An 18,562-nucleotide genomic window follows, 5' to 3' on the forward strand; every position below is an offset into this window, starting at 1 on the left:
TTGGCGTTGGCCCGATGAAGAAGGAACGTACAGATCATCTTTTCCCGCTCTCGATGTCTCGACGAAAGGCTGTGTCGATAGTTGTCGGCTTGGCTACCCCTACCCCCCTCTCTGCCATCCCTCCCCACAACGCTTATTTGCGCTCCTTCAGCCGCAACTTCAATCCCTTCCGCCTAACCACGAGTCACAGATTCGAGGCGGACCGTTTGTTGGAGGCAGTTGTGTTGTTCTCTGTCGGCAGAGATGGTGAGAGAAGAAACAGAAACGGAAGAAAAGATGCACATCCCCATCAAGAATAAAACGCAATTGCCACCCCAACTCCCAAAATCTTCAGGATGGAACTCAAAATCACAACAAAAAAAAATCCAAAGAAACTCACGGCGCGACACGGCTTCTCGAAATACGGGCTCCACAACACAAGACTAACCTTTCGAGTCGAGCAGCCGCTGTCGCTTCGCTTCCGAAGCATTGCTGTACAGACTGTTGAAGCCCGGTGACGAGCTGCGATCACCGAACCCGGTACTGTTTTCCTGCTCCTCTAGAAACCGATCCATATGGTCGGTCAGGCCGGGATGCAGGTTGTACTTTTTCTTCTCCAACCGTGCCTTGCTGGCGAACAGATCGTGCCGCTCGGTTTTCTTCCACAGATAGTAAAACTGTACCAGCTCACCAACGGAACGAGTGCGAACCTGTGGAAAACACGACCGGGATGAATGTATTTTAAATCTGGATTCTTCTTTCCGACTCTCCTCTGTCAAAAGCTTCCCAGGCTCACCTTCGTCTGTTGGATCAGGTGAAAGTCCTTCCCGTGCACACGCAATCCATTCTCAAAGTTTCGACACTCTTCCTCCGACCATATGCTCATTTGCTGTTCGGGCACTGGTACGGCATTGTTGCTGATACGCTTCCGGCGTAACGCTTCATCAATGTTGTGCCCGCACTGTTGGAGTAGATAGAGCGATTGTTCATCGTCTCGCAGATGATTCCCGAGCGGTATCGCGTACACACTGTTCGACTGGGGATCGCTTGTAGCGGTACCGGTAGAACCGGCTGCTGTTCCTCTTGGCTGTCCACCACCACCACCACCGGTGGCAGCACTTCCCCCACTTCCTAAACCTCCCGCAGGGCCAGTTATTTTCACCAGATACTCCTCAATCTCTTGCTCGTTCAGTATCGTCGGGTTCCAGAGCAGTTTGTCCTCGTTCTCGTACGGTAGCGCATCATCGTACCTACACAAACCCTCCGGTATGACGGCCTGAAAGTCGCTCCCCACCATGATCGTCTTCTTTACCTCCTCGTCCGGTATGTAATCTCCATCTTCCTCGTCTTCGCTCAGCGCCTGAGAATCATCTGAATGTAGACACACAAAAACAAACAGTTACCGAATGGAAATGGGGCACCTTTCCCCAACTTTCGGCGATCCTACGAAGATAAAACTCACTGATCGGTTCGAACAGCTGCCGCAACTCGGACGGTTCCTCACCCTCGTCCTCTTCGTCCTCTTCGTCATCCTCGTAATACTGACCACCGGTAGGGGTTTGAGATTGATCCTGCCGCTGGTTCGCTGCATTCTGGTTCGGATCTTCCTCATTGCTGTAACTATCTCCCCCATCACTTCGCTCTTTGTTCACGCGCTGTTGTGGTTGTTGCTGTTGCGGCTGTTGATGCGATTGTTGTTGTCTCTCCTCTTGGTCCTCATTATCACCCGGATCTTCGTCATCTTCGTCCTCCTCATCATCGTCCTCGTCAGCGCGACCCGCTGCAACAGGAGTCGGCAACTTTTCCACTGTAGGAACTGTATCCGTTGATGGATCCGTTGCCACATGTGGCTGCTTCTGCTGGGGACTAGAATCTGTTTGTTTCGCTTGCAGCAAGGGATCTGTTTTCACGTACTCGGACGTGCCGCTGCTACTATCGGCTAAAAGTACATCTTCTGTTTTGGATTCCTCTTTTACAGTGGAGTTGTCTGAAGTTGCGGGTAATGCTTCTGGTTTTGTTTGTGCCGGTTTACCGTCCTGCTCGGACCGTTGTTCCACGTTGGATGTGTCAGACTTGTGTTCATTCTCCGCTTCCACTTCAATGGCAGGTTTTGTGTCCGAAGCTTCTTTGCTGGGGGCGGGCGTCGCTGTTAGCTGATCTTGCTGTGGCGCATCGCTTATCCCCGGATGTTCCTCCTCGGTAGACATATTTACAAGCTTAAGCGATGGAAGAGGAAGAGAAGGAATGACAAGACATGAAAACATTGACTGGAATAATTTTATTTATTTCCCACCGCCACCATCTATTAAAGTGTAGCACTTTTAAAATCCTACTTTCCCCTTTTACTTCACAGACCCTTGACGATTGGTCGTTCGATGTGTTTGCATTGGCCGAAGCGGGCAACTGTCAGCCGGTCAAGTATCTTGGCTACGATCTGCTGAACCGGTACGGCATGATACACAAGTTCAAGGTACCGCCGGCCACCCTCGAAACCTTCCTGACGCGCATCGAGGAAGGGTACTGCCGGTTCCGGAACCCGTACCACAACAACCTGCACGCAGCCGACGTCGCACAAACCGTACACCACGTGCTCTGCCAGACCGGCCTGATGCACTGGCTGACCGATCTGGAGATCTTCGCCACGCTGCTGGCAGCGCTAATCCACGACTACGAGCACACGGGGACAACCAACAACTTCCACGTAATGTCCGGCTCGGACACGGCAATGCTGTACAACGATCGGGCCGTGCTGGAAAACCATCACATCAGTGCGGCGTTCCGCGTGCTCAAGGAGGATGACTGTAACGTGCTGCAGAACTTGTCGCGAGACGAGTACCGCGAGCTGCGCACGCTCATCATCGACATGGTCCTGGCGACCGACATGTCCTTCCACTTTCAGCAGCTGAAGAACATGCGCAACCTGCTGACGCTGGCCGAACCGCAGGTGGACAAATCGAAGGCCCTCTCGCTGGTGCTGCACTGTTGTGATATTTCGCACCCGGCCAAACGCTGGGACATTCATCACAAGTGGACGATGCTGCTGCTGGAGGAGTTCTTCCGCCAGGGCGACCTGGAACGGGAGCTCGGTCTACCGTTCAGCCCACTGTGCGATCGGAACAATACGCTGGTGGCCGAGTCGCAGATCGGTTTTATCGAATTTATCGTCGAGCCGAGCATGACCGTCTGTGCGGATATGCTCGAGATTGTGCTCGCACCGATCGCACCGATCACGTGCAACGCATCGAGCAGTGCCGGTGCGGCATCGACCGGCAACAGTGCGGCCAACAATACGTTTAGTAGTAGTAGTAGCAACAGCAACAATAATAATAATAATAATAACAATAATATTAATAGTAATACCAACGTCAACAATAATAGTAGCATTAAAAGTACTACCAATACTCTTAGCGTACCGAACAACAATACGAACAACAATGAAGCAATAAGTAGTGGAACGGAGAGCAAGGGCGGTACCGATGGGTCGCCGGTCGCCCAACCGCAAAGTGCTGGCAGCACCTCCTCGACAAAGAATGGCAGTGCCGATCCGAACGAGAAGCCGAACCGGTTCAAAATACGCAAACCGTGGACGACCTGTCTGGCGGAGAATAAGAAAATCTGGAAGGAACAAGCCGTCCGTGGTAAGTAGCTTATAACTGATGAGCAGTATCTGTGAGCATAGAATACTGAAATCCTCCCATTTCTTTCTCCAACCTAGATGCGGAAGCAAGGGCAGCAGCAGCTGCGGCGGAAGCTGCCGCTGCGGCCGCAGCAGCAGCGGAATCAAACGAATCTTCCGACGGGCAGCCAACGGCCGGCGATGGTGAAGAAGCGAAGCCCGATGAGGCAGACACAAACTAAGTTGCGAAAAAGTAGCAAATTTATATGCACATGAAAGTACAGCGAGTGGTGTGAAAGTATAGTAAAGCAACACAACCACAACTAATCCACCAACCAGGCACGAGAAATGGAGTAGAATTGAAGTGGAAGAGATAGAAAAGTGTAGTAACAACAGCAACAAAAAATACAACAAGATGATAGTAACTTTAAAAATACTAAACTTTATTGTGCGTGTAAAGAAACTGAAGTAGAATTACACGGAACAAGAAAATGGAGTAAAACTATTCTGTTCTAGGTATTCCCCAACTGCTGACCAGCAAGAAGAGGAACCGGCATGGTCAAGAATGGACGGTGGACATAATCGAACGACAGTTGAATATTTCTTGGTACTGAATAAAACGGAAAACTCATCACAAGCTTATTGTGTTAGAGTGTACCTTAGCCAACACCCTTCGGCAGGATGAGTCCTCTCAACCAGATTACGAAAAAAAGCTCTTGGGGTACTGTGGACTAGGCTGGGCAATCCGCAATCCGAACACATTATGTTGCAGCAAAGCAGCAACAAGCGAGAGAAGAGGCAAGCAGGAGAGGTCAGAAATAGAAAGAACTTATTTACAAATTTCTACATTATATAGTTACACACCACATGGGACATTTAACACACGCACACATAAATTATTAGAGATGAAGAAATTAACGCACCAGCTCACAAACAGCATCAGAACACTCAAAACAGGCGGCAGCAGCTTGAGAAAAGTTCACTTATAAGGAGAACAACACTTCCGGATCAACCTGCAAACTCCTGGTGGTGTTAACGCGCACTAGCAGAACTCACAAAGATTTGATAGGGACAATGACTTCTAGTAGCTACCTGAGGCGTTGTAAACGAAAGTAATAAAAAATAAACCAGAGATTCTTCATCTAATTGCGAATCGAAATGTCTCTTTTAACAAGCGACGCAGAGGAATTATTTTCAACCTCCAACAATTGATTCTTGACAATCAGCAGCTGCAAAACAAAAACAGGATCAGCGTTCAGGATTTCTTTGACTTTAAACTTGCAGAGTTATTTTCGTCTTCAAAGCGGTAAAACAAAAAGCGAACATAATTGATATAATTAACGTACTCACTTCACTCCTACCCATTCTTATTTGACACCCCCAATGAGGCTCCAACATGTTCCACCCTATGATAATTAGGCATGCTCGCTCTCTTCGTTTAATTAAATTTCCGAATTCAATACTTCAGTTGTCAATGTTTGCAGCACTTCAGCGTGAGAACACGGAACGTCCCCTTTTAATGATCGTGTGTGAAAATGGTTCAAATATCAAACGATTCTGAGGTAACGAAACACCGGGGGAAGTCTTAGTCCTTCCTGATGGAAGTTATTAATTATACACCATTTTCCAATCCCATTGATTCACGAGATCGAGAAAATGGTTACAATTGGAACCTTTATTATCGCTTTGAGAGAAAGTAAATGCTAGTAAACACAGAACTACTCAAAGAGCCCTGATAACGTTTAATACGACTAAAGAAACGACTAGTTTCAGGTAGCGTTTTTGTAATTTTTCTGATACCATCTACACCAAGAGAGCGCAAGAAGTTAATCCGTATCCAGCTATTAAATTCCAACTACCGAGGAATATTTTTTTAAAACAACTTGTTACTTTCATACCTTACTCCCAATACACATCCAAAGAAAATATAAACCTGCCTGCCGTCACAATAAACGTATACCTTTGTAACAAATCAAATGATCAGTAGCAAGAAGAGATATCCTTTCAGAGCCATTTTTTCTTTTGTATGGTAGAGATAAATTAGCAGATTAGCTTTGTACAAAACTCGTACTGCAACTCTACAACAATAATCTTAAAAGCGTTAAAGATAGAGACCACACAGCTGAAACACTTACACTAGACAATGGAGAAAGTAAAAGAGATATAGAGAAAAAAAAAGTGTATTCATCACAAACGATTCCGGCTCAGAATCGAATTCGAACGGCCTTCTAATACTAACTGAAATCTATGGTTAGGACACTATTATTATTATCACCCTCAGGCTTCCCCGGTATTCTCGTACCGCAAACGCTACTCCGCGTGTGTAGGACGATACTTTCCGGGAGCATGGAATGAACATGGAAAGAACCTTTAAATCTGTTATTGTTTGTGCAAAAGAGTTTACACATTGGAATACTATATCTTCGTAACTATCACACAAATCCTTCTACGAAGCTAACGAACAAATAAATTAAAATCAACAAAAATTATTGTTATAAAAGGCAGAATTGTTATCTCATTGTTACTTAGGGTAGCGCGACACGACTCTACCCGTACACTGTTTAAAACAAAAAAAAAAAGAAAAGAAAATGTTTAATTCGTTCCTCTCTCCCTTTCCCTGATCTTTAAAGAGAAATATATAAAACAACAAACTTAAGAAAAAGAGAATAAATTGTATTAACATAAAAGCACAAAATGAACACAAGACAGCGAAAGAGAAGAAAAAAATACACACACGACCACGCAAGCAAAATAAACAAATAAAGTACACGTGGTTCCGAAGAGAAACGCAAAAAAGGAACACAAACATTGCAAATAGAAATATACCAACTCATGCATCATCCCTCTGTTACATGTGCTACAAGCCCTCAGGAGGGGAAGTCTCTTTTGCTCGACTTAAGCGGTGATCGACGTAGCAAAAACCCTCTCTCAATTGGAAATTTCCCAAAAATCAATCACCCCATTACAAATTGTTATCATTTTCGCTGTTTGTCCTCCTAACGGCCAAAGATTGCGTCGTTGAAGGTGATACACAATAAGCAAAACAAACCCAGAACCCTGTAACCTAATTCCCCGCAGAGAAGAACACGACCAGCATAGGCCTAAGTAGATTTGGTGTGACCTACAAGAAGCAAGATTAGAGTTTTGATGCGTGACCTTTACGAAAACTTCCCGCAAAGTTGTGAAGCACACGCTCGGTCGTATGACCTTCGGGTTCAGTTACAATTTCTAACGAAACTCTGAGATACTCTGGACACACACACTGGAATCTCTGCCTGGCGTTGTGCATTGAGTATAATTTTAAAAGCCAACCGGCCAAATCCCCATCTTTATGTTGTAAAAGCCATCATCACACCAGCTTATCATATTCACGGATCACTGTTGGACCACCATGCTCAAGTCTGACCGACCGTAATGTGCGCTTTGTTTACTTTTCGTTATTGCTTTATGGTAATTCGCTTCGTTTTTCTGCGTTTGTTTTACATTAATTCTGTCTCGGATGTGCAAACCAAATCATCACGCACACTCTTGGCAAAGACCTAGACCTTACTATCAGCGTCAAAGAAGCAAAAATATGTTTCTAACAAATCTCACAAAAAATGTTTGAAGATTACGCCATACGTACTCGTATTTCTAATCAAAACCCCGCCAAGGTAACCTGAACCACATAGGGATGGGGTCAACCAGACCACACCGGCAGAGTTGTACATATTTAAATGAGATTGACGGACGCACAGTATATTCCAGTTCGGTCCCAACCGTCGATCAGTGAGGATCACTGTTATTCCTGTCGAAATTTAAAAACAATCAACAAGACATCATGAAGTTGCTATTTCTGTTGAGCTTCCTGCTGTGCGTAATCCTGGCCGCGGCCGGCAAATACTCGTGCCCGGCCTGTCCGGCTAACTATCTGCCGGTGTGCGGTACCGATGGAAAAACGTACGCGAACGAGTGTGCCCTGGAGTGTACGGTGGCACCACGAGTTCAGGTGGCCCGTTCTGGAGAGTGCTAAAGGAGAAGGACGAATGGACTAGAGCAACCGGATATTACGCAAGCAGAAGTCCAGTACAATAGTACATTATCTCAGTTATTATTTTCTTACGTTTGTTAAACAAATAAAATTAATGCGCTGATAGCCAAACGCTGCTACTTTACAATCGGTGTGAAAGTTTGGGAGTGCGTGAATTGGTCCACATGTGAACATATCCTTTGGAGGAATGTTAAGCTTCAAAGAAAGAAAACAAAAATTTGCAAGGCGATGTATAACAACGATGCTAACTTTAGCAAGGCAAATGGTCAGGTGGAGAATTTAGTTTTGCTTCTTCGAAAAGCGTGTCCAATCGTCTAGGATCCAATCATCTCCATTCTTGTGCTTGTCGTGTTCTACTGCAAAAATTAAAGTAAAAGAAAGGATTTCCCGCTGCTTAAAAAAACAAAATAAAATTTTATTATATAGATTAACAAACTCTATAAAGCACATGCCCCAGACTGGCTCTGTGTGCGTGTGTGCACAGCACACACGTGCAAAAGAAGAAATGTACAGATCTAACACTAACCTTAATCTAATACAACATAAGCTAGCGTTTAAGTTTTTCGATGTCCTCAGTTCGATTATCACAAACAGACAGCCGAATGCGTGGATATTAAAAGCCACAGGAAAAGACTCATACACTTCTTCACCACGAGCATATAGTATATAGAAACAAAAACCATGTATAAAACATAGAACCATAAGTCCATCTTCAACACACATTTAAAGAAAAAAAAACACACCTCTCCACAGCTCACACACATCTACACAACTACACTCATTTTTTTCTAACATGTCTGATTGAGGGACCAGTCTTTTAAGTTTCGCCATTGCTCATTACGCACCTCAAAATAATTATGCCTTTCTGCTATGTAAAGCCGACAGCGAAACACGCAAGCGAAGAACATAGCCAAACAATCTTTCATCGCTTTTTCCACTCAAACTCCAATTTTTAAGCACCGTTGAGTGCACGGGAGAAAACGGGCCACATCAGCATCTATCAATCTTCAGCAGTTTCTTCAGCAAATGTGCTAAATTCTTCAACTTTTCCAAACAAAAGCAAGTAGGTTTAAGGCAACAACAACAACAAAAAAAACACTAAAATTACAAGTAGATTGTACTGCATGAGACAGTGTGTGTTTTCTTTTTCGATACGGAGTTTAAAGCCGACTATTCCGATTTTAGAGACAACTGTACTAATTATCCGGTTTTTTGAATACAACTCCAAAAACGTATGATACTAAATAATCAGTAGTAGTTTGAGACACCAGAACTCACAACACATACACACATTGTGAATATTGGAGGGTTCCTCGCTTAAGGGAAAGTTCAGAATTCCGATCGTAACATCCCGAAGTGTTTACAGAACACATCATTGCTAGCGGGAGAGTCTCATCGTACCGACTTGATACAAGGTACGAACGGCTCTTCATAATCGACAGCATTTTGTCAAAGCTTGTCTTTAAGATGGCTCGACAAGACACATTTTTGTCTGCACGAGTCGGTACACCGATTCTTGCCATCGGTGCACCCATTTTGTTGGATAACCAAAAACCCAAATTTTGATGGCCCCGTGAGCAATGGTGACGTAGCTTAGCAGTAAGGTGCCGTTATCAGCTGAAATTGGGATCATAGCTTTATTACAATAGGATTAGCAGGGTCTACAAAAAATAAAAGTGGGACGCGAGTGGGAAAACATTACACGAGACGGATAGGATGGATAGCTGAGGATCAGCGAGATCAGAGAGAGAGAGAGAGAGAAAGAGAGATCGGTGCACACAATGTAAATAGGACTGCATGCTCTAATGGTCACTCAAATGCTGTACCCGGCTGCTAGCGCAAAAGATGGTCGCTATATGAATAAGCAAGAAAATAAATACTAATACATATATATTAACTAACCCGAATATGTATAAAAGCTCCTCTATGGAGCTGTCTCGCAAAAACAATATGCACAATGTGTAGAGATGAACTAACCTAGAATAAACTAGTGTTCGTGTGAGTGTGTGTGTATTTGTGTAAGTGTATGTGGTACTTTTACTATCACCAGCAGCTCCAAAAAGCAAGACAAAAAAACTCCAACTCCTAACCCCCAACCTGATTGTGTCCATAAATATTTTGCAGATAGTGTACAGAGAAGAATGTTTGAGCAAAAAGTTGTTGTAACGAAAAATGGCGGCAAAAAAAATTGACAAGTTTGAAAGCAAAAGAATATGGGAACTGAAAACTCCAAACACTGGAACAGAGAAGAAAAAAAAACACTCAAACCCGAACGAATATCGGTCCGAAATCCTAACTAGAAATGGTAGAGTTTTATGTGTGTTGAGATTGGCAGGCGGAAGAAGCAGCAAATATATAGAACACTGATGATAGTAGCTAATAGAAGAAATAATTATGCCACCCCGCTGGTAGGGATTAAATGCATTAGATGAATAGAGAAAGGGTATGCTTTCTAAACTTTACATATAAAATAATAAAATCTGCAACAAACACAAAACTTACACACAGAAAAAATTATTAAACTTCATCACATGCATAGCTAAAGCTGAGTTGTATTGAAGAAAAATCACACTAGTAGCATGTAACACACAGAGAGAGAGATTTAAGATATTTAAGATAACAAAGAAATAGGATTTAAAAAAAAGCTTGCAGACGCAAGTGTGTGGAAACATTATGCACCAAGATGAAAAATAAAGAAAAGCAACTAAAAACCAAAGGAAATTCAAATGTTGGCAGGCGAAAGCATCGGAAATTCGGAATGGAACAATTGCAAGAGAGCTTCATTTGTACGAAACTATACACACGGTTATATATGCGGACTGTATCGATTGGGAGAGATTATTAACTAAAAAAAAAGCAAGTAATTAAACCAATGCTTCTTCTACAAGGTACCGAAGCAAAACAAAAAGGAATGATTAGATTTGCATCACACTGACTCATTGTCAACACTAGGAATTGAATGTGTTTTCCCCTATTAGGCTAAACTTCAGTACTTCGTACTTCTGATATTGCTGAGGGCCCGAGTAAATATGGATCGATCGAGCAAAACTAACCTAACATTCTGGTTCGAAATAAACGGTCCGAACGGGGTGATAACGATCGGCATTGGCAGAGCAAAAAGTAAAAAAAAAATTATTCTCTTCACGAATGAAAAGTGTGTGCTGCAAATGTCCTATCGAAACACCTCCGGTGGACAGACAGCTGTGTCATGGTTAGCATGAGACGGATTAGAACAAAAAAAAAACGTTGCACTAGCAAATTACACTTTCTATACGCCGCGCTTGCTCACGCTTTCCCGGTGAGTGGAGCTAAACTGTAGGTGAAAGAATATATTCACAGTCTAGACTATCCTAAAACTCTGTACATATTTTGATTACTTTATAACTGACGAAATAAAACATCTATTTAATTTGCTTGCGGCTTGGTATGGTTTTATGGTTGCCGATGACACGGGGGAATATTTTCGTCGTGTGTAAGTATATGGGTAAACACTTTACGATCAGATGTAATCGATCTAATTCAATTAATCTTTAATGTAAATTTTTCATAAAACTGTAACGAGTACTCCAAAAACCATTCTAAGGCTGGAGAATTAAATTTTATGTTTAAAGAACTCAAAATATTTTGGAAAAAAGGATTTTGCACGGCTCAAATTTCCAGAACTCTTACAACAAATGAGTATAAATCAGTCCTTGAAGCTCGATCCTGCCGTGTGAAGACCGACGTCGTTATCGCCTCACCACACGGACCTGTGGCAACAAACTATGAATCGATTTAATCCTGTGGACAATTCTGAGGGATAAAGTGGAATGTGCTCAGCCAAGAGAGAGTTTCGTCGCAGCAAGCATTTACTCGATTAGACCCTCTGGGTGGTTCGTCTTGGGAAAACAGACGAAGCCCTGTTAGCCACATTCGAGCGGGATATGCTCAGGACTATCTTTGGCCCCTTTTCTGGGCACATACTCGAGATGTACGGTCACCATCGTGCAGTGAATTAGATTCTCCAGGCTCCGATGAACTGGTCAGGTCATGACAATGGCATCATACAACTCAGCCCGTGAAGTGCTTACTGGACGCTTGCATGGACCTCTAGGGCTTAACAATAGCATAACAAACAAAGGGGCAAATGAAGGAAGACAGAGCGGATCGTTTATTGTGGTGACACCAGCAGGCGTGCAGGCGACCTAGACATAGTCCAATACAGGACGCACCCAGTAGCAATACAAAGCCCTTATACACAAAGGATGGCGGACATTTGACGCCATTCACACGATGAAGCCCAGTCCTTTGTTGGTCCACTCGATGAAAGAATTGATATGAGGCCGTAAAAACAATTTGTCCACGAACCACACTCCAAGGACCTTGACCAAGGAAGCAAATGGGGGCTTCGTAGAAGGGAATTATATTCGGGCCCCTGATGTTGTGGCCCCGTTGAAGAAAAAAAAACCCTCGATCACTCGATGTAGATGTACAGCTTTTCAATCGCCAGTAGTAGTGAGACAAGAAGAAGAATATAGGAATAACATAATCGAAGACTTCAGACATAACACAAATGATAGAAATACCTCTATAGTTAGCATAGATAGGTACGTACGGTCACCTCTCTTCAAGATCGGAATCATGCAAAAGCTGATCTCCAGAGAGAAATGGTCCAAAAATAACCAACCTCTTAATGTTTAAGATGGAGAAATGGCATTGATGTACATGCCAGATTGGCCAGGGTAATAAATACTAGTCATCAATACAAACATGATACAAGCGGTTTGAGTGTATTATCCATGACTTCATCCGTAATAGGATTTTGCGTGCAAGGACACGATAACCACTCCTCTTGTATGAGTAAAGTTGTCGCAACTACTATGCCGATGTCGGCCTGTTGTGCTTCTTCTTCGTTTTTGATTCTACGATCTCGCGAGGTATTGAACCATCTTTTCTGGCTTTTCTTGGCTCACTTTTTGCTGTATATTCAGTTCTGCGTACGTGGGGGTTATCCGAAAAATTCTCGGAGATAATTAGCCCCTCCACGATCTTTTGAGATACATCCTTTGCATATCCCCGAAAGATTACATACATACATCCTGGAGTTTGCGTAAATCCTGTAACCGACTTGAATGTCACCTAAAGATCTACTAGGTCATGCGAGCCATGTTAGAGTCACTAGACTTACAGATGGCACGTATTCGGAGAGTCAGTCCTCACTACGTAGGAACAGGGTTAAATTTACTTTGACGTTTACCATTGCCATTCATACATGTGTCATATGCATAAGCGGAAAGAAAAGATCACATTACATCTTGTTCTTGTTATCGTATCGCATGAAATCCTAAATTACGGTAGATAGGCACATGAAACATCTCATATCACATATAATATGGATCAGGATGTATCGCAAACAAGGTTGATAGTGTTCCCCTATGATTAACCTGATACGAATGTAAACAATACTTCGTTCCCGAGTGTTAAACCATTAATACATTAAGATGAATAATTTCCCACAATAATAACACCATCCATACACCGTCTTCTAAATTGTTGCGGCTTCCGATTGGTGCATCGAATACATTTCCTTATCCTTCCCGTAACATGTTCCATTTGCCTCAAGACAAAGAAGCCACTTACCACCTGAAATGAGAACAAAGATATAAGCAATATGTTTGGATGCTGTAGGATTAACACCGTGTACGTACCAACTACACCGCACCAGACGAGCTGCCGTAACAGAAGTTCTTGCTTTTGAACTGATCGGTTTAGCACTAATAACTGACCGGGTGGTAACCGTGGAACTCCCGCCGTGGTAACTTGCAATCGGCAATTTCCCGGAACACAACAAAAATCACGTACGCCCGCCGCTTCACACGGACGACGACGGGTGACGGCGGCGACGGCGGGAGCGGTAATATAATCTGAGCGCGCGGTTTTACTTTCACTCGCAGGAACTGCTAGGCTGCTATTTGCGATCCCACAATCAGATCACTTTACACACGCAAATAAACCAATAATAATGCAATTTTGGCAAGAAATTGCAATTTGAACGCACTTCTTGACCAGCAAAGAAATATAAACATCGGTGGCTTGGTACAACACGTTGACAGTTCCTGAAAAATCGCTCTACCCCAGGGGGCATATTGCAAAACTCAATTCTGAAGATAAAAAATCAAATTGTTTAGCTCAGAATGATTTTAAATGTGGTGTCATTTATGCTAATGAAACAATATTAGTTTTTCCGTACAACCAAAAGTTTTTTTTTAGAAAAATTCTTCGTAAAAACAACGAAAACAAAGTGTATTTTGAAAAAGTAACGCGTTTGTAACGCCTAGCTGTCATTTATCATATTAAATATCCCAAGTAACAGTTTCGTTCTTTCAATAACTAACAAATTATTTCAAAAAGCCACAATGCAAAATGAAAATGTTGCGTGTTGTGAATATGACGAAAACTAACTATTAAAAAAAAAGTTGAAAAAAATCCATCAACAATTCTTGATAATATCCATAGAAGAGAAAACCTGTAAAGACCCTTCCTAACCAAAGCTGAAAATGGGGTTTTTGATAGCTTTTTCATTGAAGTAGTCAAAACCTTTTTAATAGTTATTTAAAGGGTTTTTTAGGGTTTTTATGCAAGTAGAATTATTTTACTAGCAACTCAGCATGACCGGAATAAGCAAATCGGTAAAAGGTATTATAAAAAATCCAAACACAATTTTTTTCTATGACAACCAATGAAAGGCGTTACATGTTTAATTGCAGCTTGTATAAGTGCGCGATCAACAGGGGTTTCTATTGACAAAATTGCCTCAAGTAAGGGTTTTTTGAATACAAATTAACCTTAATAAGCAGACTTTGTCAGTAGAAGTAACGCTTATCTATATACCTTGGTCGCATTGCTACTCGGGGACTGGCAAGCCGCAAACTTCACCACCCACCGATGGGTACACAAATGGTGCTTGGGTGCGTCAGCATCAGAAATGTCTTGACTTTTGGAACAACAACGGGATGTTTGTGTGCAAGGAAAAAACGGTTCGTAAGTGAAGAGAAGAAAAGCAACAAAAAAACGCGACCCGAATGGTGTGAAAACGGTGCATTTTGTGGCAGTGAACGGGCGTCAAACGTAAGCAAATACCTCGCATCAGTACCGTGTCCGTGGGACTGACCGTGCACCAATCACAGCGGGTGAAGTGAAATTTCGGGCCAGCCTTGCAACTCCCGGACCGCATTCGCGCAACACCACCCAAGCAGAAGAGTGTACGTCTACGCCACCCCATTCCGGATTCGCGTGTGTGTGTGTGTGCGTGTATGTGCTTGGTGCACGTTCCGCGAATCTTCTTCTAATTCTGCAAGTTTGCGGTGGGTGTTCTTTCCTCCCTCCGGATATCGAACGTGCAACCCACAGGAGCCAACTCGATTTCCACCTGTACAATGATATTATGCTTCTTTGTTTGGTGGACCATCGGAAAGGCAGCATAATGTGCGAAAAAAAGGACACTCTGTGAGGGAAAGTGAGATAGAAAAAAAAACCAAGAATAAGGAATTGTATGACATGTCCTTTGTGCCGCAGATAGCGCGTTTAGCAGGCGAAACTTCATTTCAGCAACACCGGTACAAATTATCCATTCCTACTACTACTGCTATGGCCACCGGGACCGTATCGATGAGCACCGTGATGATGATGATGATGATGACGATGGCATACGATGGGTGGATGCACCACCGTCGCATCGAAGCATCCTTCCTGTCTGTCCAGCAGTGCGCGAAGCGCGATAAAACTCCGAGATGATGCGAGAGAAAAAAGCGTGAAAAGTAGTGTAAAGTGGCGGAAATAGAACGCATCTCTCTGGCCAAGTTGCGTTATTATTGGAGCCTGCACCGTACGTCTAGTATGGCGAGGTTCGGAATAGAAAACGTTCGAATTATTCCCCACCGGTGCTATTTAATGGGAGCATGGATACCAGAAAGCCTACTCCAATGCATGAAAGATTTATACCGCAAAAGATCGTCCAAGTGTCGTTTAAAAATGATTATGTTAATAGTAATATGTAGTTTAATTGAAATTACTTTACTTTAGTTATATCAACGTTCTTTCTTTATGTTTTTGGTGAATTATTTAACTTAAAGTGTATTTAAAAAAAATTTATATGTTCTCTTCTACAATGAAGCAGTTTATACCAATTATTAGCTAAGCTAAATTAATCCTTTACAAGATATCCGTGATTTGTGAATTTTTACAGCCTAAAATATTACCAAAAGCATCAAGAAAAGAGTTTAAAAGAGTGTGTGGTGTTTTCCTTAAATGTGTCCGCGTACTGAATTTTAGTGAAAGTGTGTAAAGTGTTTATGATCCTGCGTCGCTTATCGTGCAAGTTTTAAAAAGAAGCCAATGTTCAACAACATTCGTGAAGGTTAAAGTGTAACCAATTTAACCAGTAAAAACAGCATAATCGCAGGACATCCGTTTAACGTTGGCAGCTTTAACGTCCATCCAACTATCCGGTAAGTGTGTGTTTCAATGGGCTATGAATCATTTAAGTATTATTGCGCCAGTTAGCAATATTAGTAATCGCGGTACATGGTTGCGAGGAATTTTTACCACGCTTCTTATCGAACGAACAACGGTGCACGGAGGGCTTTGGGTAGGCATCGATGATTCAAGGTGTAGATAAGCAGCGAAATGCGTTTGACCCACAGTGGAAGAGCTTTCTGCCACAACTTGACGCAGCTGAAAGTGAAATTTGTTATCGTTTGTTTTTACTTTCCTGGCCAAACCTCCTCTAATGCGCTACGTTCAATGGCATCGCTCGTGGCATAAAAGGGCGTATTGTTTTACAATAAAAGTGTGTTTTAACACACAAATGTTTGTACACGTACGTCTAAACGTTGTTCTTAAAGCAGTATTCAATCATGTTCTTTGTTCGTTTTCTTTGAATTCTTCATTAAAATTCTTTTTCTTATCCTTGTGTGGCAAGATGGCTGAATTGAATAGGCAAGATGTAAATTAAATGAAAAATTTCACATCTTGCCTATTTGCAAATGAGATCGTTGATGACGCACGGCTCAATGATACATCCGGTGTGGATTAAAACCAGGATTTTGGCAACAAACGTTGGGATAAAATTAGTTTTATGTGTTGAAAGCCTTTTACATTAGTTTTTCGCCATCCTCCCGCCTCAATCTGGGCCTACCACGGCTCCTCTGTCCGTGTGGACGGCATAAAAGGACTTTCTGGGTCATATAGGTCGTCATACAGTTCGCAGCGGCTCCTCCATTGTCCTTTCACACATACGGGGCCAACGATCCTTCTGAGCATCTTCCTCTCGAACGCGGCTAAGAGGGCTTCGTCTGTTTTGGACAGGGTCCATGTCTCAAAGGCGTATGTAAGTACTGGGACTATAAAGGTACGATACAGTTCCAGCTTCGATCGTCGCGACAGATTTTTTGAGGTGAGATGTTTCCACAGGCTGTCGAATGATCGGCTGGCCGCCAGCATCCTAGCGCGCAACTCCGTCTTTATGCTGTTTTCGGTGCTGACTTTAGACCCGATTTAGGATTAACACCCCTCCAAAAGTGGATATTTTCGAGCAAATATTGATATAAAACTTGTTTTATGTGTTTAAAGCCTTTATCATAGTTTCTGTATTAGGCTGTTAGATCAATTTTTTTAGGTATAAACTTGTTTTTCAATATTCCTATGAAATGAAATTCCTATGAGATGAAATGTTTTAATGTAACAGAGACAGAAACAGGGTATCAAATCTTGTCCAGACTGTCTCCTTGTACACAGGATTAACTATCTAGCCTATACAGGTAAATCCAAGTCAAGGTATCCAGAACTGATAAGCAAACCCTAACGAGATTTCAGGTTCGAAGAAGAAATACGAGATAAAAAAGTTTATTCAGCAGGTTTGGAATGACCTTGGCCAGAAGATCAGGCAGAATCATGCCCATCCAAGATTAGACACATCCAAACTGAAAAACTGAGTCATTCGCAAAGCCAATATAATTATTCGAAGAAGGGAAAATATCTTTCATAAACGATCCATTAAGAGACGTTCAGAAACGTGAGCATACAGAATCATGAAAAATAGTTCAAGAATTCACAAGGATACAGAAAAAAAAGTAGGTGTACTTTCCGAAGTTTCAGATAAAAAGCTTTTGTTCAAAGAAGAAATGATTGGAGATCGCATCCATCCGTAGTAAAGCCTGACACTCCAACTGCTTGGTATAAATAAGTCTAGTAAGCTATTTAGATGGCCGCCTCAATGACCTATATTAGGTCTTTAAACCACGAAGAAGTTTAGTCAAAATTTACATGCATGTTAGCAAAGATTTTTAACGCCACAGAGGAATCCTAACCTTAATTAAGACGATCTAGGTGGTGTAGGTGACAGCGGCCCCGGTCTTCAAACTGCAGGATCGGAGTTCAAATCTCATCCGGACCGTCCCCCCGTATTGATGAGGACTGACTAACCAAATACATGGTATCGGCAAGTCGAGTAAGCCATTCGATGGCCGCCGTGACCTTAGAAGGACGCTAAGTTAAGACGTAAAAGCAGTCTGATTTAATAGATCAAAGGTTGGTTAGGACACGATATGCCTCACAAGCCCTGAAGGAAGAAAAAAGACATCAAAACTTCTCGGAATTAGAACATTTCAAACCCAGAATTAACATCTGCTCATGTAAGCCTAACAGACACAGGTGGTCGAGTTGTTTTTAAAATCAAATATTCATTCACCTTTGCTATTCAGACATATCATATTTCTGGCATGTACTCCGCCACCTTCTGGTATCGAGCATCATCGAAACCGCAAACTTCTACACATCCGGGAACGTTTTTTGACTTGCTCGTCCGACGTTTCGTGTCGCTGCTGTCACTAAATTGTGATAGGCCTGGCCCGAGGCTAGTTCGGCAATGATCACACAATTTCAAGCGACAGAAAAGACAA

The 18,562-nt window shown here is 42.6% G+C and overlaps 4 protein-coding genes across 4 annotated transcripts in view; 3 read left to right on the top strand and 1 right to left on the bottom strand.

The window, feature by feature from the left end:
- Window positions 1–3,837, top strand: part of LOC126563964 (dual specificity calcium/calmodulin-dependent 3',5'-cyclic nucleotide phosphodiesterase 1) — a 121,170-nt gene extending 117,333 nt beyond the window's left edge. Inside the window, exons 7-8 of the mRNA XM_050220835.1 lie at window positions 2,333–3,617; window positions 3,695–3,837. Coding sequence (XP_050076792.1) covers window positions 2,333–3,617; window positions 3,695–3,837 — 1,428 coding nt within the window. The remainder of the gene's footprint in view (window positions 1–2,332; window positions 3,618–3,694) is intronic.
- LOC126564164 (G-protein-signaling modulator 2) overlaps window positions 1–18,562 on the top strand; it is a 432,630-nt gene that overhangs the window by 303,002 nt on the left and 111,066 nt on the right. The window lies entirely within an intron of this gene.
- Window positions 98–2,195, bottom strand: LOC126564994 (mesoderm induction early response protein 1). The gene is made up of 4 exons (XM_050222128.1): window positions 1,442–2,195; window positions 776–1,350; window positions 428–689; window positions 98–231 (listed from the first exon to the last, which is right to left on the bottom strand). Exons 1-4 carry the CDS (start codon window positions 2,184–2,186, stop codon window positions 185–187), a joined length of 1,629 nt encoding a protein of 542 aa, XP_050078085.1. The 5' UTR covers window positions 2,187–2,195; the 3' UTR covers window positions 98–184.
- On the top strand, window positions 7,410–7,612 carry LOC126565734 (trypsin inhibitor ClTI-1-like). The gene has a single exon (XM_050222941.1). It carries the CDS (start codon window positions 7,416–7,418, stop codon window positions 7,605–7,607), a length of 192 nt encoding a protein of 63 aa, XP_050078898.1. The 5' UTR covers window positions 7,410–7,415; the 3' UTR covers window positions 7,608–7,612.

Source organism: Anopheles maculipalpis, chromosome 3RL, assembly GCF_943734695.1.
Source record: "Anopheles maculipalpis chromosome 3RL, idAnoMacuDA_375_x, whole genome shotgun sequence".
NCBI classification, from domain to species: Eukaryota; Metazoa; Arthropoda; class Insecta; order Diptera; family Culicidae; genus Anopheles; species Anopheles maculipalpis.

Excerpts from the sequence above, each read along its gene's own strand:
- LOC126564994 (XM_050222128.1), bottom strand. The coding sequence starts at position 2,186 with ATGTCTACCGAGGAGGAACATCCGGGGATAAGCGATGCGCCACAGCAA. Across the intron at positions 1,351-1,441 it reads GCAGCTGTTCGAACCGATCA|ATGATTCTCAGGCGCTGAGC; the intron begins GTGAGTTTTATC and ends GTCTACATTCAG. Across the intron at positions 690-775 it reads ACCTGATCCAACAGACGAAG|GTTCGCACTCGTTCCGTTGG; the intron begins GTGAGCCTGGGA and ends TGTTTTCCACAG.
- LOC126565734 (XM_050222941.1), top strand. The coding sequence starts at position 7,416 with ATGAAGTTGCTATTTCTGTTGAGCTTCCTGCTGTGCGTAATCCTGGCC.